The sequence below is a fragment of the Anopheles merus genome, chromosome 2R (genome assembly GCF_017562075.2).
Source record: "Anopheles merus strain MAF chromosome 2R, AmerM5.1, whole genome shotgun sequence".
Taxonomy (NCBI): Eukaryota; Metazoa; Arthropoda; class Insecta; order Diptera; family Culicidae; genus Anopheles; species Anopheles merus.
The window spans coordinates 23465012-23487422 of NC_054082.1; the positions used below are offsets into that span (position 1 = coordinate 23465012).

General features: G+C 47.5%; 1 protein-coding gene across 7 annotated transcripts; it reads left to right on the forward strand.

Annotated features, from left to right (window-relative positions):
- The first annotated feature begins 787 nt into the window (after window positions 1–787).
- On the forward strand, window positions 788–21611 carry LOC121588366 (fizzy-related protein homolog). Of its 7 annotated transcripts, none has more exons than XM_041906207.1 (6): window positions 788–1095; window positions 2645–3311; window positions 3412–3742; window positions 17478–17711; window positions 17798–17932; window positions 20114–21611. In XM_041906207.1, the coding sequence occupies exons 2-6, from the start codon at window positions 3199–3201 to the stop codon at window positions 20804–20806; spliced, it is 1506 nt and encodes a 501-aa protein (XP_041762141.1). In that variant the 5' UTR covers window positions 788–1095; window positions 2645–3198; the 3' UTR covers window positions 20807–21611. The 7 variants fall into 7 exon arrangements, with proteins under 7 accessions (XP_041762141.1, XP_041762142.1, XP_041762143.1 ...); XM_041906208.1 differs by having other exon boundaries at window positions 788–1033; XM_041906209.1 differs by having other exon boundaries at window positions 790–883.
- Window positions 21612–22411: the final 800 nt, after the last annotated feature.

Consider the following 22411-nt stretch of genomic DNA (forward strand, 5'->3'; position numbering starts at 1 on the left):
ACATTAGCGATCAGTTTGCATTCATTCGCAGCGATTACAACGTGTTCAAATATCGAAACGAAAGTAAAAGAAACAACAACAGTGCCACAACGAACTCACACGCAGAAAATAGCCATTTCAATCAATCTGTTGCACCTTTCCCTCTGCAAGCCGCTCAAACGTTATCCATTTCCTGTCTGCAGTAACGGTGTGCTCGCTGTACCTATCATTCCTATTGACGATTCTGTCCCATATCCCTTATTCAGTCCCATTTTATTCATGTTGAATGAATGTCGATTGTATAGTAAAAAATGAAAACCAAACAAACATGACTAAATATTGAGTGTTTACATATTGCTGCGAGTGCTGATAACAAAACTGATTATAAAGAAACTGCGCCAAAAGTACGTGAATGGATTTAAAAAAAAGTCACTAAAAACACTAAAAACCAAAAAAGAAAATTAAACATGTTCGTTTACCAAAAACCAAACGAACAAAAGTTATTCGTACAAAACGTTCAACATGGTAGTTTGTTTTTTTTTTATCTCAAACGTATCCGAAAATCTTATTTAACCAAAAATGTACATTATACTGCGATGGGCTTGTCAAACTATAATTTAATTTAGCTAAGGCCAATTTTTCACATCGCAAAGGGCTGGATGACAAACGCACGCCGCGCGATCATGCGATACGGCGTAACCGAATATGTCCCAAAATTCAAACTGCGCGTCATTCCTCAAATGACAGCTAACGCTTCCCGCAGCCAAACTTGAAATGAAGCGTTACGACCAACTGTCACATACGTCAGAGCTCTCCGAAGCCCGACCAAGTCCCGTGAAGGTGGAGCGCATTTTCACGATTTTCCGTGAGAAAAATCGAGAAAACAGGCGTAAAACCGTGTTCGGTGCGTTTTGTCTCTGTTCCAGCGGGGTGGCGCGTTACGCATTTCGCACATAATACGCGTGAAATCGTGCGAAAGTGGCCCGAGTGATGCCGTATTTGCGCCTGCACATCACACAGGCGAACGACGCAAGTGGGGTGAAGAAGCAGGCAGGTAGGCGAGCTTGCAGGCCAGTCGTGTTGGTGTTGAAAAAGTGAAAAATTCGATGGGAAAAGGTAAAGTTTTCCATTTCATGACGTGGCAAACCGTGCCGATATCGATACTCCGTGCTGTGTTCCGTGGCGTTGCAGCGGAAAACCTTCAACAATGCTATTTGTTTGTGTTGATACGTAAACAAAGCAAACGCAGCATCATCTGCCAGGTAGAGGGTTAAGCGATTTTGCCCGTGTCCGTGGTGGTAAATAATGCGTCGATGTGAAGATTTTCAATACGTGTTGCTTTCAGCAGTGTTGCAATAGAAAAGTGTATGTATTGGATGTGTGTGTGTGTGTGTGTCAGTGTGTTTCGAGCACAACAATTCATCTGGCAAAGATTTGTTTAGCGTACATTACGACACAATTTGTGTACCGCCGCCCATACCCACCCGTCCACCCGTACCAGCAGCTGATAGAACATATGGATGATTTTCATTGCTTTCCTTCACCCCATCTCGTAAGCGTACGTTAGAATTGATAACGAATCCCTTTAAAAATCGGAGCAATTTAAATTTCGGGCATTATCAATCAAGTTCGTCCGACGAAAGACGCGCACAAAGCAGAATCCCAGCGCGCTACTGTACGAGCAATGCACAAAATACGCAATTGAACGATCATGTGCATTTGATTGTTTCGTGTGTTGATCCGATCACTCGTTAGGCTTCTGCTGCGATGGCATTACATTAATTGAATTAAAGTATGACCGGAACCAAGCAGCAAGTAATGTGTTTATGATGGGAATCGTTAGCGAGAACCAATTGCGCCAAACCTGTCCGTACGTACGTAAGCTTTTTCTAATCGACTACAACCGCAATGGTCGTTATCAAGGTATCGCTGTGTGGGAGAGTGTCCCATTTTCAATGCATTTTCCATTTTGTGCATCAGCATAATACGACGAACCATTAGTGGCCGTCCCGACGGTGCTGGCGGTGGCCTGTTTTGCGTACGCAGCGGTGCTAGCAGCCTTTGACAGAACCGTTTACAATTAATCGCCCATTCGACGCAGGAGACGTACGTGGAGGCCGCACGAGCCGTAAGCGCAAAGGAGATAGGAAGCACATTACACACGGTTCTCCTCTCCCGTTCTGTCTGAGAGCCCTTGCATACGCGGGCGCCCTGTTTTGCCGTTCGACCGTTAGCAGAATTCTCTTTCACTCTCGCGTTTCGCTCGAAGCTTGCTTGCTCTTGCTCTCGCGCACGCCTCTTCTCTCCCGCTCACGCATCGAAGCGGGCTGTGAGTTTAGGTCGACTGTCCATGCTGTCTTTTGGGTTCAATTTGCTGTCAAACCGCTCACCGCACAGACGGGCCTCGCGCGTGCGTTCTATTGCAAGATTTATTTTTCTATCACCCGTATTATTTACCCACTCGCTGTTGGTTTTTTGGAGCCTGTTCGGTCCGTGTTGGAAACACTTCGGCAGATAGTTTGTGCGTGATAAATTGGAACAGACAAGCAATTGAAGAGATAGCGGTGTGGTTGCCGGATAGTTTGACTACTTGTCGCAAGTGGCCGTTAGGAGAGTTGAGCAAGGCTGCAAAAGATATATATTTTTAACCGTATATATTTTATAGTTTATTTTTGGCTGTAATATGTCAGAACTCCTCTGACCGTGCGTTTCGTGTGAAAAGTGACTAAATGTGATTGTGCTTTAAACGGAATATAATAAGTGGCAGTACAAAAAATCCCGCCCAAAACGTGCAAGAAGATTATCCTCCACGAGTTCTTGTAGCAATCGAGAACCTACTCACGTGAAATCATCTGCTCAGACGGCGCGTGTCTCTCGCACCCCGTGTAAGGTGGTGTGGTGAAAGCAGATCACAGATACACGCACGCCCGGTGTCGTTTGTTGATTCAGTTTTGTCGCAGTCGTCATCATCACCGGTAGAACCCTAGACCGGAGCAACAGGCATCAAGCAGACGGCCACACAGCGCTACTGCTGCTGCCGGTACAGTAAAATCACGCGTAGGTGAAAAGTTGCGACTTTCCGCCGGTTTGCAAATTCGGAGTGTGCTGCATTGACCATCGTGTGTGTGTGTGTGTGCGCGTGTGTAGGTGGTGGGTTTACTAAATTGGCAAGCGACAGCGATTTCCTCCCCGAGTCGTGCCCGACACAGCGTCGTCACCATGTTCAGCCCCGAGTACGAGAAGCGGTACATGCAGCTCCGCAGTCCCGCGGCCCGCAGTCTATTCTCGGCAAGCGAATCTTCCTCGGCGCACGATCGCTTCATTCCCTGCCGGTAAGTATACTGACCAACCGTGGGTCGGTGGGTGGGTGGATTATTTTGCACCCAAAAATGGTGTGCGCGACGCTCTCCGTGTGCTTCACACTAAAAGCAGTGTCCCACTTTTCAGTGCCAACAACAACTGGACGACAAACTTTGCCACGATCAGCACAAAGTCGAACGAAAATTCGCCCCAATCGACGAAGAAGCAGCGTGACTGTGGCGAGAATGCACGGGACAGCCTGGCCTACAGCTGTCTGCTGAAGAACGAGCTGCTCGGCACGGGCATAGATGACGTGAAGCTGGTGGCAGACGACAAGAATGGAAGCGGCGGCGGCGGTGGCGGAGGTGGCGGCGGTGGAGGCGGTGGCGGAGCTGGTGGCGGTGGTCTGCATGCAAACAGCCAGCGGACCGGCCTGTTCAAATATCAGTCACCGACGAAACAGGTACGTGGTGTGGTGGGCGAGAGTGAGAGAAAGAGAAAGAGCGAGAGAGGAAAGTAAAATAGGATGTGCGCTAGGCGCTGTCCATTAGCGTTTAATTATCGGAAGAACGTTAGGCGAAAGTCGATTCCCTCTAGTGTACCTGTTATGGTACACTGGTCTCACTGGCTAGAGTCACGCCGTCACGATTAGGTAGGGAAGGCATACTGCTAGTGCGGCGATAAAACATCCCCCTATCGGTGCTTACTAGGCCAGGTCACAGCACAAAGATTGGACGATGTGTTGGGCCTTGCCTAGCAGGTTGTGTGCGCCCCCTTACCAGTGCACGAAACGGTAGAAACAGGTACAGGTTTCGTAACAGCACAAACACGACGAACCTATACATACCGCGGGTGCAGTTTGCTGATAAGAAGGTGCGCCCATGGGATATTTCCGCTGATAAGCACCGTGTATGTGTATGTTTATCTGCCTGATAGGTGCAGTGTACGCACTTTATCGTGAAAAACGTATCTCCGTTTTGAGGATGCATTGTTTGATACGGGGACGAGAAGCAAACCGGAACCAAGCGAAACGTGTAACGACATGAGCCACCAATACTGTCGCCACAAAGGAAGTATTACATACGATCCCGCTTGTCTGCATGTCTCGCCCACTCGGTCAGACAGATAAGCGAAGCTTAATGACTTTTACACAACCCGTCATGGGCACATCGTTGTTTGGAAGATAGACTAATGTGACTCACGGTGCAATATTGTCACAGTTGTGATGCATTAACCGCACCGGACTAGACTTTGTAACAAATGCTACCGCTAGCCTTGAATCTATACAATGTAGTACTACAGCTTACACCGGTGAACTAATGCTACTGCTAGCCGTACATTAAATCATTATTTTGCTCTCACCTTTGCTTAGTTAGTCATTCTGTGTGCGGGAAAATTAATGCACGGCCGTAGCAACGCGATCCCTCCCAGATCGAATCCGTGACGGCTTTTTGGTTATTTTTGCTATCCCGATCGACCCGAATGGCGCTGCAACACACCCCACCCCACGCCCAACGCAGACGGATGGCTTTTTTTAAACGTTCTGCTCCTGCTGCTGTATTCGGTTTATTAATAGCAGCACCACCCGATTCCACACCATTGACCCGTTTGAAGAGCATCCTCCCTAATAGATAGATCGAGCCTGTGCGTGTATGTGTTTGCATGATGTGTGAAGAGTTTACATTGTTCTATCATACATGTGCGTTGCGTTGGACTTACTTTTTAGAACATGTTGAACCAGCTGAGTGTGGACACATTTTTGGTCTCACCTTAAAGTGCACTGAACCCATATGAATACGTACACGTGGACGCATTAAACGTTTCATCGATCAGTTGGTAGACGTTCTAAAAATTGTTACACTCCACAGGGGAACGTTAATGTATGGTACGCGTCGTACGCAAATGGTTCGAGTTGAATTCTTAATGCTGCTGCCGTTCCGGGAGACGGGAACGTCTATATTTGGAGCCTTTTCCCGAATCAAACACACAGGAAGGAAGGAAGGAAGGAAGGAAGCACGAATAAGGAAGTAGCAGCATTGTGCTGTCCACCTTTTTTTCTTCTTCTTTGTAGAGGATGTGCGGAACCATTTTTAGTGCAAAAACCCTTCCCCACAATGCATACTGCCCGTCGCCAGCCGGGCGGCATCGTTTATGTGTGTGCCTGGTGGTCACAAAACGCACCTCGAATTCACACCCGGTGGTGCATCCAATTGGACACCGACTGTTGACATACACACGCACACAAGCACCGAACACGTCCCAGTTCCCTGCCCGAGCGTGTCAGAAAGATGCTTATCGCGCGGCACTTGACACGCTTGATCGCGATCTCCCGGAGCGGGGACCAACACGAAGCATAGAAGACGATGGCTACACCGCGGCTGCGGCTTATCGGTAGCGATCAGCTAAACGCTAAACGTTAATAATCAAATCTTTCCCGCGCCCCGTCTCCAATAGTTAGCATTTCCATCGAAGCGCAAAAAGCAACGGCAACGGAAATAAAAACAGAACGCCGCTCCATCGGATGATCGGTGATCTTGCCCTCTCCCGTTGCGAAGAAAGGGAAGGTGTGTGCGTATATGCGTGTGAAGCATGGATAAATAACAAACGCCGAAAACATGCGAAACGCCACCCGGCGGGAAGGGGGCTGGTCGGAGCAGGTGGATGACGGGCTAAATATGCAAATCATATTAGCATACGTTACGTGTCTTTGGCCGCCCAAGGGGCAGTCAGTTGGTCGATTAAAAGGTGACCGATCGGTGCGATCAGAGGACTTTTTTTCTATTTATTTTCGTTGCATTTTCTGCTAATCAGCTGTTTAAAGTGCTAGAACGTTTGCTTCTGGTTCTAAGTTCAAATATTTTTTTTATTTATAATTTGTATTGAAATTTAATCACAGTTACCTTTCTGTGTAAGTGTGATTATTGTTAATGTTGCCTAACACGAGATTTTATTTGTCATAATCAACTGTAAGCAATCACTTTTCTTTTCCTTTCCCTAAAACCTGTTCCCAATCCATAATGGTAATGGGTTTAGTTTCGTTTTCATCCTGTCGATTAAAACTTTCTTTCAATCGCATGAACGCAAGGATCCAACAGCAGCGATCAAGAGGAAATATAATTCCTCCACCCGGAAAACCGATGCGGCCCCAACAATAAAGGCAGAAGAGGAGACCCCGGGAAGACGCCAAATCTGATCCAGTTGTAATTAATGCAATTATCATACGAATCGATGCGAAAAAGAGGGCACAATTTAGCGAAAGGCTGCGAAATGAATTTTGCAAAATTGATTGTCCCCATACCCGCCCGTCCGCGCACGCGCAGGAATAGCAAACTAAGCGGTAAACCACATGCGTAAGAATATGCGTAACCTCCCCCCACTGTCCCCTCGGCGTGCCTTCTTCCCAACGCACACTTAACATATTAATTCCGGACCACTGGCACCGAGATTGCACAGTCAGCGAAACGATACACACACACACAGGCCGCAGAAAAAGAAGAAGAAAAAAGCCAAGCAAAAAGCCGTCGGCGGAATTCGAACGCATAAAATATTCGCGAAGCGGTCGCGAAATCGTTGACGCATCCAACGCACGTTCCCGTACGCACCATCATCGTTCCAAGTGAAATGTTTGCCAATTTCTATCCGTTGCTTTTTTGCGTGCGTGCGTGTCCCGCGTCCGGAAGCGCTCTCTTCCACCCAACACAGGAGCTCCCCAGATAAGCTCCCACCGGCGGACACCCGGTAAACTCATTGGCAGCAATTACTATGTAAACGGTTTGAGCTCTGTCGGCTGCTGCTGCTCCCGTTCCGAATGTCAGCGGGCATTTTTGGCTGGCCGTTTCCGATAAACGATCATTCCCAATGCCATTAATTGCTTGATTGAAACATTAGAAAAATCTGCACAAATGTGGCTGCCTTGCACCTTCCTTCTCTTGCCACTATCATGCTGCCCGGTTCCGTACCGGTACCGTAAGGAAGGAAGGAAGCAGATGGGACGTTTTCTGTTCCAGCTATTGTTATCTGTTTTAACGGGAGCTGTGTGTGTGTGTGTGCTTTGTTTGTGTGGCTAATGTTTTTGGCAACCCAATTTTTCGCAAAAAGGCAACTGTACGATAAAAACCAACCACCACTGTCGTGTCCCTCCTTCTTCACACCTCCTCCAACTCTGAAGCAGCTCAAAAACGGCAGTGCCTCTCCAACCCACGCTGCGGGCTTTAAGAAAACAAACGTGATAATTAAGAAATTGACTCCACCCGTCGTCGTGGTTGTTGTCGTTTTCCTCCCGCAGATACACGCAACTGCGTAAAGAATGTATTCCGGCTTCGGAAACCTGGCCTCCTGCCGCCGCTTGGCTGCTGTCCTCCGAGCGCAAGCCACGGAGACGGAGACAATTAATTGCTGCACATTATATGGCCCACTAGGGGGGGATGGGTGGGCGGACCCCAGGTACTTAACCTCCGGACGTACGTGCGTGTGTGTGTGTGTGTGTGTGTGTAGTTCTTCCATTCATTCCTTTCCTTCGTTTGTTTTACCGCATTTGTGGAGGGGAAGGAGCGAGGGTGGTGGTGCGTACGATGTGCGTTGTACGATGTTTGCGAAATTAAATTCCGAAAGTTATCCATCCATTGCGTTATGACCGCCTGACCGGTGTTAGTAGATCGGGAGCCGACCGACCTCCGCAAACACAAAACACCACGTACCGAATGAAACGATTGAACAAATTGGAGTTTCAATGTTTTCCGCCGTGCTTTTCTAGGGGATGCCTAAGACAAATATGTGTGTCTTAATTTGTACCGTGGCATGACCACAAAAAAGGCAAGAAAAAAGGCTCCCTCAATACCCTTGCGAGAGAGAGAGAGGGTACACCACACCACGCAACCTTCTACACGCACCTTCGATCCGCGCCTTTCCATGGCTTCTGCAAAACCTTCTTCCCTTTTTGCCCCTTGCCATTCGAAGGATGGGTAAGCCCGTGGCAACTGTTAATTGAAAAGAAAAACGGCTGCCCCTTTATCCAGGTGGTGGTGGTGATTGTTTTACTAGGTTTATGAGTTTTCTATTAATTTTCGCACACGCACCAGTGCGCAACGGGCTGCTACTGGTCTGCGTATATGGGTGGTGCGTGTATGGGCTGTGTGTTTAACGCACCCGGGAGACGCACCGCCGAACACACGCGTAAGTGTGCGTAAGGAGTGTGCGTAGGGTGCACTCCCGGGTTTGGTGAAAAGATGCATATTTCATCGATCTGGCCACTACTGGCATTACGCACCAGGAGTAGGGAAGACCTTCCTCTCTCTCTCTCTCTCCACAATGTTGAATTGTGTATTTAATTGTGAAGCAGCTAGTGGTACTACTGCAGCGCTGAATGGTTGTGCAAAGTGTCATCATATTTCATGTAGCTTTATTAGATCCGCGTTTTAGAGTTGTACATGATGTGTGTGTGTGTGCTGTTGCTGTGGGGTTTTCCTGCTTTTCCTTTTCCTCGCTTCTTCTCATACAAAGAGAGGGCACTGGTGCTTTTTGGGAGGTTTGCTTGTTACACCGGTGCTGTTGCTTCCGTGTAGCATCAGCAAACATTAAACACCACATCATCCCCCTTTAACGAGGCCGAACCGCTCGCATGTGGATGTGGTATTGCTTTCCTTTTTATTGCAAAACGACACCGCCAGTCAGGCAGAACGCATTTGTCATACGGTTCATTACAATATTATTTTCCCATTAGTTTTGCCCCACTGCAAAGCAGGCGGAGGAGGTGGAGGAGGATGAGAAGGTGTAGTAGAGCGCACAGTGGCGCACAGTTCCTTTTGCTTCGCCTAACAAGCAATCGTTGTTCGTAGCCACGATCTAATCGCTTGCTGTTTTCGTCTACTGACAGCTGAGAAGAACATGACAAGAATCTTCAAAGACCTGGTGCCTCCAGTCACCTTGCCCCGAAAAGAGCGGGCCTATAATGAAGTCAATTTCTTGCACCAATGCTCTGCCCATCCCCACTTATGTCCGGCGGGGTGTGCTCCTTCAAAATATGATAATGCACACCCGGGCATTATTGGCCAAAAGATCCCCCTCCGATGATGGTGTACCGCCGACTGGCTGGCTGGGTGCAATCAATTGAACCCGCCGGGGGACCTTCTTGATCGTCGGGCGGTTGTTGTTCTTCCTTTTGCTCGTGTGAGGCACCATTAATTGTTGTAAAATTGCTTCTAGTCTTGATTTATGTAGCGCTGTTTCGGGTTTGCGTGTGTGTGTGTTTGTTGTTTTGTATGCCAAACCATGTGCATCCCGATCCTATGCATTCACTGACAAGAGAGGTTCCTGCCGACTCACTCACATGCTAGTTGATAGAGCCGCTACTATCAGTGTTATTATGAGGCAAACTTTTATTAGGTTTGTTTTGATGTTTGACGTGACGCGATAGCCGGACGATGCAACGGTCATAGAGACAGTGGGTCACATAGGGTGGTTGGAGTGCAAAATGCGCAATGTACACCGGGCGCGTACTGCTGCTGCATGTTGCGCGAGATCGGTCTGTTGGATGGCATATTGTTGGTGGAGCGCCAAGCAGGCGCCAGGCGTGCTACTTTTTTTTGCGCACAAGGTGTGATAAGATACGGATTTGGCAAATGTGGTTTTAACAGCCATTATTGCTCAACAAAGCCGCCACCCGGGGGGAAACGAAGGTACTCTGTCGGTTGCACTAGCTGCTTTTGGAGGATGCCAATGGGAATGGAATGGATTTCTGGATTCGCATTCGATAGACTTGTGGAGGTTTTCATTATGTGTGGTTCTGTTTTGTGCAGTTGGGATTGGGATTTCAGGGTGCCGGTGATAGTGGCATCACTGCATGATAAGCCCGGCGTTACTGCCCTAAAGACCTTGGGCTTGCATGCTCCAGAAGGGATCTTGTTATTGGCGTTGTTCTTTTCCTTTCCTTGTTGGTGCTTGACGTTCGTTCCGACATGGACGATGGAGAGGTTCATCCGGATTGACGGACGGGACGAACGGTTTTGCGTGAATGTGCTTTATTGCATGCAATTAACTTCGGCGTTGGTGTGCGGGCGGACGACCAACATGACGTCGTTTTCTAACGACACACTGGCTTTTATGCCTTGTCGCTCAAAGCTGAAGGTTTTTTTTTTTGCTCCTACATTGGCTTGAGGATTTATAACGTACGCATGTTTGTTGCTTTAAATCAGCGCAACACCCTTTTTTGTATTGGAAAGGTACTACTGCCTAGAACTCCTCGTGCGCCCTATGAGCAGCACTGGTTTCGAAGTTAAATTACTTTATTGAACCCTCCACTACAGTACGCACCGTGTGTGTTTTTTTGCCACTCGATCACAGATCGTTTGCTCACTGATAACCATTGGAAAGGTAAGGTGCGTAATTGCTCCGTGTGTGTGTGTGTGTGTGTGTGTGTGTGTGTGTGTGTGTGCCCTTCTGCGCAAGAGGGATTCGCAATGCTGCCGCCCCGGGCGAACCAAGCTACCGAACCGTATCGGTGCGCGAGGCGGCGTCGAGGTGACCTTATTATACTCGATTGCTTCCGATTTGGCAGCAGAGAGGCGTGCTTGCCGAACGAGAGGGCCGGACCACCACAATCATCGTTACACACACACACACGGGGGATGGGACACGTTCAGCGAAAGTCTCCAATAAATTCGCAAAATCTTGTCCGTCGCCGTTGCCGCCACCGCTCGGTCTTTGGCGGCGGTGTGTGTATGTTGAACGGACGGCCCATTATCGTTGAACCGAGCAGTGTGGCAATGGTTTCAAGCTGAAGAAGCACCACTCTGGGTAATGGTTATTACTTCCAGACACAGAAACCTCCAAACGAGAAGTGGAGTGGGGAGGGGGGGGGGGGAGAAGTGCAAAAGTTTGCGATTGCTGAGGGTAATTCAAGTTGGTTACAAATTTGTACCACGTTTCGAATGGCGCCGCTTATTTTCGGTTGTCCTTATTATGATAAGAGGATGAGTTGTTCGTAATATTGCGATTTTCTTACCGGCGGGAGCTATGTAGTTATTACTCTTTTGGGGTTCCAAACGGGGTCGGATTTTAAAGTCAATGTTTTATTGCTTTTCATCCATACCGTCTGGCGATATGATGCTCATATTAATACTGTGCGCTGCTTTATTAGCAATAGCAAAAGCAAATTTAAATCGTGAATTCGCGTTCGGAAACAGCAAACCAGGCGATGGCGCTTGTTTGTGGGAAGCAAATTAGCTACTTAGATAAGGGCTACGATTGATAAGCGCTTTAAGAGGGGCGTGAGATTTTTTTTTCCAGTATCCATTATCAACCACAAACTCGTGTGGTTTATCCCACAACCATTGTGGTTGTGATGCTATCATAAACTGTTTCTATTTTGTGTGACTTTAGTTTGTTCTTTCACCTCGGTCGGTGGGAAGGGCGTATTTTGCTTTGTGTCTGCTTATGGCACTGATTGGTGAACATTTTAGAACACGCATAGTTAGGCAGAAACGATAACGATTATCTTCCAATTCCGATTGCACAACAGTGTAACGGTCAACAGCATTAGCTACTGCTCCCGTTTTTTTTTTTTGTCCCATTCCCGGTACTCCCCGTGGAATGTTTGGGCCTGGAATATGCTTTCCAAACTGACCGCAAAATGCAGCAGCAAAACAAATGCACCGTTGCATCTCATGCAACACGCCAGAAAAAAAATAAAGGAAAGAGGTGTAAATAAGTAAACTCAGCGCCACTCTCCGTGGTGGAAAAAATGGCTAACGGCTCGCAATGGTGCAGTTTCGCGGTTCCGGTGCATGTGCATATGCATTTTGCCGCCGTGGTTGAGAGAGATTTTATGCACTTGAGAAAGCAATGGTCAGTAAGGTGCAGCCCTTCACAGACAGACGCTAACTGTAGTAGTAGTAGTGTTGTTGTTTCGGTTGCACACAGGAACCGCTGTAGTCGCTCCATATCATTCGCGAACGCACTGCAATGGATTGCGAATAAATGCAAATAAAAAGAAAAAAATCCCAAGACAGTTAAGCTCCTCTTTAGGTTGTGTGGGGCGAAGAATGGAGGAAAATGGGCAAGAAATCATCATAAAATAAACAGCGCGATAAGTGGTGATCGTGCTGGTATAGCGGCTCCCCATACCATTATCAACCGTCCCTCTTTTGGGTTCGGCGACGGCGAGTTGAAAAAAAAACCTGAGTGCGTAAAGAAATAATTCCGCGTTTGTCAGTGGTGCAATATGCCGTGATTCTTTCCTTATCTTAACCACCACAACGAGTGTTCCCTCTTCGCCTTTCCTTACCGATGCAAGCAACGAAAAAAAAGCTCCACTTGAAGAAATGGCACAGAGTAAGATGAAAACAGACACACAGACACATGCGCGCATTCACGATCCTATATTTGCATGGAAAGTGCAATGCATGTTGCAAACCAACAACCAAACAACAACAACAAAATGGCCACGACTCATAAGGTTCAACGGCTGTTTTGACCTGAAGTGCAGAATAATCGTAAAAAATGTATTTTATATTGCAGCGAATTAAAACCACAGGCAAATAAAATCCGTTAGACGAGCTGCTGCTCTGGGGCTAGGGGCTGTGGACAGTTTTTGTGGAGGACTGTTTGCGGACGATTTCCCATTCCGCTCAGGAAGTTCAACAAACGATTCATCATTCGTTTAGTAACATATTGATGTGTCCATTTCAGAATTTCGAAAATTGGCTCACACATGAGTCATTTGTTGGTTGATTGGTGCATCACAAAACAAATTGTTGTTTGCCATTGCAAGCTTTGATAAGTGGAACGGGTGGAATCAGTATCCCCCACCAAAGCCCCTGGTTATGTTGGTTTCCCACTGTCCCTTTGGGCCTTTAGGATCGGTACGTCATCGTTTGATTATTTATGCATCTAACTCCCTTGCGAATGCGAACCTTTTCTTTGCTAGTCGTATTTGCACGACGCCCAATGTCGATGTGTTCGCCTCGATGTTGTGTTTAGCAAGCAATTTAATTTGCAACAATTTGCAAAATCCTGTGTACACTTTCCAGCACAAATCCACACTAAAAGCCACGTTTCATGGTGGCAGCACATCATTTTTTTGTTTTGTTTTGTACGATTGCTGCAAAGAAGTCCGATCGCATTTAATTCTAGCACCAAAAAGGTGTGAACCATGAAGAAAGCTGGCAACTGGTGGTGGGTTGAAGTGTGGGTTTTTTTATGGGAACAACTGCATGGTAAGGTGGACAAAAACACCAAAAAATAAGCGAAAACAAAAGCAACTCAACATTGTCGCCAAACCGTATTTTAAAGCGATCATTTCACGCTGCACTGACGCGGCTGACACCATCAGTTCCACGCTTCCTTTTGCATTAGCTAGCGCTCGATCGGTAATTTATTCGTGTAATTTCGCGAGCTTTTTACTGTCGTGTGAGGGAGGAGCTTTGGAAGAATGACTTTAAAAATAAAGAAAGAGGTGAAAACCACACTTTTTTAGCTGGCGGTGGCTTATTTCAATTCATTTAAATCGCGCGCGTTGGTGGTGGCGCATTTTAACCGGGTTGCTTGCTGCGATCGTGCACTGGAGCCCCCAACACGTCAAGTACTGTCATCAACTGTTTTTTTAACCATTTTTTATCATTACTGGCTTGTGTGTGTGTTTTTTTAGAATAGAATTGGGTGTACTTTTCCTGCAACGCTGGAACGCTATTTTGCACCGACCTAATTTTGTATTCCACCCGGCTAGCGCATTTTAGCAAGCAACTCTCCCCTCTCATTAGGTGATCGGTGATTTATGTGTGCTGAAAAGGCAGCAAAAAACTGTGTGTTTGTGTGCTAGACAGGCTTTAGTGTTTAGCAAGAATGATGTGCAGTACACAGACGACGGACTCATTAATGAAGGGGTTAAAGTCCTCAAGAACGTTGGTGACGCTGGTGGGTGACTGTTTCTTTCTATGTGTGCGCATGCATGATGAGGTGATAATGAGATCGAGGGCGCGCGTGGTGTAATGCATTTCAATTTAGGGGCAAGCAAACCACAAACGGGGATATGATGGGACATGGCGTCATGCAACGTCTTTAACCATTTAAAACGAATAATACTCAGTTTCACCGTGTAGAAACTGGAGAAAAAGCGCCTGTTAGAGGCCGGTAGTCAACGGTCTAGATAAGAATTTAACCCGTCCGGCCTTGCACAAACCGGTGCATCTACTCAACAAACCACAGGGCAAGCTCGGACGGGGCACTAATCGATTGGGTTTTGTATAAGATCGGCTCAAGCTCTACCAATTGTAACTCAACTGCGCTTATAACTTTACATAAACGCAGCACAAAAAGAACGGCAGCGAGCTGTAGCGAAGAATTGCAAACTCCAACGAAATAAATGCAATTCTGTTCAATCCATTACTTGCACATCTCCTCCCCTTCCCCCGATCCTTCACTACTGATCGACCTCTACAATCTACCCACCCAGTCACGTGTTGCACTTTATATTTGTTTTTAAAATCGGCACCCCGGCAGGTCGAATGGCACCTCCTTTCCTGTGTGGGGCTGTGTCCGCCTTACCAAAAAGAGGTAAAGGTTGCACTGCAAAAAATAAAAAAGAAAGCTTGGAATTCGGTCTACGATCGGTCACCAAGGAGGGGTTTTGTTCGTTGTTTCATTTGAATGGTTGCCGGCCTGCCTGCTTGTGGTTGAAGTCAATGGCCAATAGTCCTCCAAAGTCCAAAAAGACTGGCGTGTGTGTGTGTGTGCGTGATGCCTTAATTATATCCATTACAGCTGTGGACAAAACTCCAGCACATTCAGCCAATCAAACTGAAGCCAACAACGGCCCCGGTGGTGTACAAAGCGTACTGGCCTCCTGTGGTGTGTGTGAGCACCTTTTTTTATTTTATTATTCCGGTGACTGACCGGATCGGTCGTGCGCCCGTTGTGATGCAATGGATTTCCTTCCTCGCCGGCGCTTCTTCCTCCTCCCCTCCCCCCCTCCCCCTTGCTTCTGTAGCACCCCTAGTGCAAAGGGGAAGGGTTCTAAACCTTGCAAACAAAATTCGGTCGACTGTTGCAATATGATTTTATGCCGCCCGGTGTGCAACTCGATCGTGGGGTGCACCCCGACTGTTCCATTCCCCGCGTGGTGGGACACTCGCTTGGTGTCAGTTTTGCAGTGCTGATTTGGCCACCAAGACACCAAGAGGTGAAGAAAACTTTCGTGGAAAAGTTTGTACACAACGATCGTCCGCGCACGCTGCTACTAATTGACGACGTTCTAATGGACCGTCGCCACCGAAAACTGAAAGTGTAAAGTGTCTCTCGTAAATGGGAATCAGATCTTCTGCCTCTTCCCCAAGAGGCGGCAGAGACACGCAGCTTGAAGAACTCGTTCAAATCTCGGTTATTGGCTCCCGTTTCCCGGCTGATCGCGGGGTGTTCTGGTGTTTCACTTATAACGCGTCATAGCGTGCATCGCACATTAGGTTTGGTCATGGTCCATCAATCCTTCCGCCAGCCGCTCAGACCGTTTGGGAGGTCTTTTTCAACCTTATTTTTTGCGTGCTTTCAAGATCGTTTCACTTTTATGCAGTAGTGTGGTAGATGGAAGAAAAATTGATTAGCCGTGAACAGTGTAATGAGAAGACGACACCCCGCCAAGTCCCGGTCTGACATTAACGGATGCGCCCTCGCCGGAGTGGTTTGTTGATTGTCTTTCTGCGGTTCGTTATCGGGGCTATAAACTACGAACGCATCACGCGCACCACACCACAAAACGGCAGTAATGCATCCTAATGCCCGCTGCATCCCCGTGATGATGACGATCGCACTTATCAGGTAGTTTCATCGAGCGGTTCAGTCGCTTGCGATGCGCGTGCCGCCACACACACACAATCTAAACGGCCGCGGAATTAAAACGATCCATCCACGGTGGGCCGCGCGTAATTGCTTATGTTTTGCTCGTTTGGCTTCGGGCTACGTTCTATCGCGCTACCCGCCGATAAGGATAATGATCTTTCCCGAGGAGCGCACCCCAAAACACTGCATTGTCGTGCCATTAAACGGTGTATAATTTTTAACGAGCAGCTAATCTTTTATTTTGGCCAGGATGGATTGATAAGAATTACGCTCTTGTCTGCTCTTCTGAGCATTTGTCTGAGGGGGTGGGGTAAGCTTTTAGATTGCCGCCGTGCATCGAATGCATCACGCTTGAAGGTTTTGTATGTCGGTCAGGCTAATTAGACGATATACTGCGCGATACAGTGCTTGCGGGATGGAGATTCAAATTGGTCATAAATTTGTTTGCACCTATTTGCAAAATCACGACCAAATCACGTTAGTCTAGACGACGAGTGCCGGCGGGGAGGGGTATGGGACGGGACACAGGTAAAAATGGCGATGGCCGAGGGTCGGTGGACAGAAGCGACGAATGCATTTTGCGCTCTATTTGCATACATCCCCACGGCAGTGCACGGTCAGAGCGAACCATTAACCATTCACGAAAACGACGACCAGCCTTATTTTTCTACACCGGATGGCGGCGCATCCGCATAAGCAAAAATATGGCAATGACGCAAAGGTGCGCTGCAAATATGCAATCATTGCCTCGCAAATGTGGTTCAATGCATGAACAATACCAAAGCATCAAAACATCAAAGCCTTAACCTTTTGGGAGCCGTTTTCAGTAACTGCTGCGTTGTTGCCATAATGCACTCTGGTGAATTGATGAATGTTTAGTGAGCTAACTCGGCTTGCTTTTGCGCCCTTAGGGTAAGGTTCTTTCTGCAATTCTGCCCAATCAATTGTGTCGGAATGGTGCGATCAAAAGCTGTGAAAAGATGTGTCAATTCTCTGCTCTGGATACGAGACAGAGAGAGAGAGATGATTGGTGCAACCTTAAATTGCAGACGATGCTCAAAAGCCATACGCAAAGGAGTGCATGCACATTGTGTTCCGGTAACGGGTTTTTGATGGACTGAAATGGATGTGGTAGTGGACGATCGCATCAAATTGGAATTATGTGTCTCCGCCGGTATTATGCGACGGGTATTGTGGCCAGAGCACCGAATTAGGACCTTCTTTTATCGTGTGTCTCGTGAGTGTATAAATAAGAAATAATGTCTGAACGCCGGGGACTTTATTTAACAATATATCGCTCAAAGCACTTTCACTCTATCCTTTCTTTCTTAATCCGAGCCATTGCTCTTCTCTTTTTTTTTTTGTGTGCACAGGACTACAACGAACAATGCCCGTACTCGCTGTCGCCCGTCAGCATCAAAAGCCAGAAGCTGCTCCGTTCGCCCCGGAAGGCGACGCGCAAAATCTCCAAAATCCCGTTCAAAGTGCTGGACGCGCCCGAACTGCAGGACGACTTCTATCTCAACCTCGTCGACTGGTCCGCCCAGAATGTGCTGGCCGTTGGGCTGGGCAGCTGCGTTTACCTCTGGAGTGCATGCACCAGTCAGGTGAGAGCATGATTGGGGGAGACTTTCCGTGCAAGCGAATCATCCATTACTGAAACGCGTATTTTCTTGTTGACCATCCTTTGTAGGTGACGCGACTGTGCGATCTCAGCTCCGATTCCAACACGATCACGTCCGTCTCGTGGAGCGAACGGGGCCATCAGCTAGCGGTAGGAACGCAGCACGGATACGTCACCGTTTGGGATGTAGCCGCTAGCAAACAGGTAAGAGCAGCAGCAACGCCGGGGTCAATAAACCAGCGCAGAACAACAGTGGTTTTAGGAGGTGCGGTGGAGGAGGCCAATCACATGTAAAGTAGTTCGCAAATACAATTAGGCAATCTTTGGTTGTTCTCCGTTTTGACTGTTTCTGTTGTTCCCTGTGGCAGTGGCGGCAACCGCGGAAGCTTTAATCCTCGGTCCACTTGCTTCTGTATCGGTTGCACAATTGTGGTTGGGCCGTTTGTTTGCTCTTCGGGGGGCATGTTGTTGTGTCATGGCAAAGAACATTTGTTTAAGTGCATTTTTCCCCCTCCGTTTTGCGGGGCAAAAACCAGTGCTGTGTGTTTGTGTTTAGCGAAGATGAAGACATATACATCAATTCCGCAATTTTTAAAACACTCCGAGGGCAGGTAGACGGAGGAGAGGGGGACACTTTCTTCATCTCGCGAGATGAATCTTTAATTGATCTTTATTTGCAGAACCACTTCACGGTTGAGCAGCACACGACCCGCGGGGCCCGACTGTCGCACGGGTTTTTGCTCGTTTCGTTTCGGGTTTCGCCGTTTGCCGGTCCTACTGTCCATCACTGGCACGGTGTGGAATCCACTTTTTTGCTGTTGCAAAGACATACTTCACGAGACAATTGGCAAGCGGGAGCATCTCTTGATGGAGCGCTGCTGTTTGCCCTGTGCCAACAAACCCTGTGTCGTCGGACGGGGACGCACACCCCGGGGGGAAGCACATTATATTTATTGCACTTGACTGTTGCATGCCGAACCTTTTAGCATCGTTAAGATGGGCGAGACGCGGTGCGCTTTTACGAGCGCATTTTACCGGTTTGCGCTTAGGTAGTGGGAGTGAAAAAAAAACTACGGAAAAGTATTAAGGCACGTCAAGTAAATACAGGACGCCGCGTGTGTGTAAATTCATTCTTTTTGCTGATACAATTTACCCGCTACTTCTTGTACAGTCCGGTTTCGCTAGAAGCGCGTGATTCATTCGCGCGGGAGTGTTAGATTTCTTGACCGTACGTGTAAAAAAATGGTTTGCGTGAGCGTTAATCATCCATCCATCCACCTTGCTAACCCATTTCTCGAAACTAGTAGATGTGAGCTGGCAGCTTTAGTACCAGCGGTCATTTGGTACATTGCCCTCAGGTTGCCGAATCGCATAGGGGATGTTTTAGATAATGAGTTACCGGCTAGGAGAAATGCATCCATTGCTCACTTCCTTCTTTTAAAGTTTAACGAACCAGTTAACACCCCAAAAGGTGTGGTTTTGCATCCTAGAAAAAAGCAATCCCATGCCACTTTTCAACCGTCCATTGAAATGGAAAGTTGAGAAAAGTTGCCAAAATTTGCAAACAGAAGACCACCTTTCACTACCGTATTGCCGTCACACCTACCACCCTATCTGCTGAACCACCCGGAAAACAAATACACACACCGCGATGATGGTCACGATTGTGCAGAAAAGGTTTGCGAAATTCAAATCCAACAGCAAGACGCCACGGCTGAAATGGTGGAAAGAATCCACACCACCACCACCACCGCACCGCACCTGTCACTTTGGATCTTCGCTAAGCAAATAAAACCTACGCCTGTGTCCCATAAGCTCACGCACAATTCCCAACGACAGTGTGTAGAAATTCGCACTAAAGGAAACAATACTCTCGCGAGTCCGTTTCCGTCACTTCCACCGTTAGAAAGCGTTGCTCTGCGCAAAAGCGGGCGCAAAATTTGCAAACATGACCCCGAACTTCCACGGCACGCATCCGATGTGTCCTCCCCACGCATACGCAACGCGTCATGGCGGCGTGACATGAATTTTATAATCCATCAGCATCACCTCAGTCGCTCGCTCGCTCACTGTGAATGTGTTCTTTGTTGTTTTTTGCACACTGGGTTCGTTTTTTTTTTGCCCATATCTTTGGCCAGTTCCGGAAAGTGCGTGACCCACTAACGCGGGTGCGTAGGATAAGTGTGTGTGTTTTTTTTGTTTTATTTTTGCGAACTAAATGACAAACGCACGTGATTGTTGGGACCACTTATAGGCGGGTTTCCCCATTGCTGTGTCCCGGCTAAACGTTTTACGAGGCTTTTTTTGTGTCGGTTTTTATAACTATTTATCCATTTGCTAATCTCCCGACTTTTGTTTCTTTTTTTTTCTTCCTCCCCTTTTTAGGTGAACAAACTGCAAGGCCACTCGGCACGCGTCGGGGCCCTCGCCTGGAACGGGGACGTCCTATCGAGCGGGTCTCGGGACCGTCTGATCATGCAGCGGGACACGCGCACCCCGTCGCAGGTCCCCGAGCGAAGGCTGGCCGGCCACCGGCAGGAGGTGTGCGGGTTGAAATGGTCCCCCGACAACCAGTACCTGGCAAGCGGGGGCAACGACAACCGGCTGTACGTGTGGAACCAGCACTCCTCCACGCCGGTCCACTCGTACTCGGAGCATATGGCGGCGGTGAAAGCGATCGCCTGGTCGCCGCACCATCACGGTCTGCTAGCGAGCGGTGGCGGTACGGCCGACCGGTGCATACGCTTCTGGAACACGCTCACCGGCCAGCCGATGCAGTGCGTCGACACCGGTTCGCAGGTGTGCAATCTGGCCTGGTCCAAGCACTCGTCGGAGCTCGTGTCCACGCACGGCTACTCCCAGAACCAGATACTCGTGTGGAAGTACCCGTCGCTGACGCAGGTGGCCAAGCTGACGGGCCACTCGTACCGCGTCCTCTACCTCGCCCTCAGCCCCGACGGTGAAGCGATCGTGACGGGGGCGGGCGACGAAACGCTGCGCTTCTGGAACGTCTTCAGCAAGGCACGGTCGCAGAAGGAAAACAAGAGCGTGCTAAATCTGTTCACCAACATTCGGTAAAACCGTCGCGACCTGGAGCTCGCGCAAAGCCCGCTGCAAAAAGAAAAACGGACGGGGACGGGGATATCTGTACATAGTGTCTAGCATCGAAGCGTATAGCGATTTTAAGCGAATGCGTGTGGGTGTGTGGTTTTTCCTTTTTGCTATAGGAATATTTTATATTCTATATATATATATTTTCTTTCCTATTTTTTTGCACTACTACCCACAAATCTTTCGTAGTTTTTCTTGTTTTAAACTAGTTTTCTTCCGCTTTTTTCCAATGCAATCGGAAAATTGGGAGAATCACAGCATTATGCAGTAGCAACGAAACTCGCACGTCTAATAGCGAAACAAAACATAATAGCGTCTTCTTTTTTGTTTTGTTACGCTTTTCTTTTTTTAATTATTGTAAAATACTTTTGTTATACTTCCTTTGCTTTCTTAGTGAGTAATGCAATGAAATCGCCACAATCCCTTTCTGTTCGTTCGGAGAAGCATAAAGCACACCTCGATACCCAAAACGGCGAGGAGTTGCTGGGTGTTCGATGAAAAGGGGGGTTTATGTAGTTTATGATATGCATCATTTCTTTAATGCAGCACAGTCGCATCGACTTTGTTTGTTTTTTTTTTCTTTTTTTTTTTTTGGGATTGAATAGTGTTTAAGAAGTTTTTCCAGCGCATTGAGTGTTTTGTCTTTGCGCGTTTTTTTTTTGCAGTGTAATTTAGGTAGCTTTAGTTTAGAATTAGGTTTAGATAGGCCCTACACTTTTTTGTCTGTTTAAGTCAAAATTTCTGTCTCACGTTATGGTACAGTATGCGTGCTGAAAAAGCATGCGTGCACGCGACTGTGTTCAAATTGCATAGGAATAAATGATTAAGGCGCATAATGAATCAATCACCATTTTGCTACGGCTTTTCCCCCCTTCTTTGGTTTGGTGAGTCAATGCGAGGGGAGCGTACTGTATCTTTCAAGGCAAGAATGAAACCCTTTGCGGGAGCGATTGCGGCATTTAATTGCAAAAGTTTGGCATTATACGCGTTTAAAACTCATAATCCTTAACGCTGGTCAAACATGAGGAAAACTGATTGGAAAATTCAAACCCCCCTCCGTAGAGGATGTATTTATTTATATTTGCAAATTAGTTTGTAGACATCGGTAGTGAAGTAAGTGAGCTGATTTTGCGTGTGATTGAAATTCTGTAAACTGTGTTTGTTTCCAAATAAGTTCAGGAGGATACCGAAGCTATACGTGTATCGATTGCCTCTCCGCTTGAAAGGGGAACACCTGTGCAGAGGTTTTACTGTCATAAAAAAAAATGCAATCTAGAGTTCCTTCCCAATTGGAGAACACCTCATGTAAAGCATCGAAGGGGCAGCAACACACCAAACATGCAACATGTGTTGCTGTATGTTTGCTAGTTTAGCCAGTGGTAGGGTTAGCTGCTCTCGAACAACAAACCCCATATAATCGTGTGTAAGTGCTGCTAATACATTTAAGGAAGAAAAATGTGTCTTCACTCTACTGCCTGCCTCTGTACCATTGAGGTGTAATGATACTACTGAAAAAGCGGCCGATTAAAATTAAGCTCACAAAAGCACGGGCGAAAAAAAGTTGTATGAAAG

Excerpts from the sequence above, each read along its gene's own strand:
- LOC121588366 (XM_041906207.1), top strand. The coding sequence starts at position 3,199 with ATGTTCAGCCCCGAGTACGAGAAGCGGTACATGCAGCTCCGCAGTCCC. Across the intron at positions 3,743-17,477 it reads ATCAGTCACCGACGAAACAG|GACTACAACGAACAATGCCC; the intron begins GTACGTGGTGTG and ends TTGTGTGCACAG. Across the intron at positions 17,712-17,797 it reads GGAGTGCATGCACCAGTCAG|GTGACGCGACTGTGCGATCT; the intron begins GTGAGAGCATGA and ends CATCCTTTGTAG.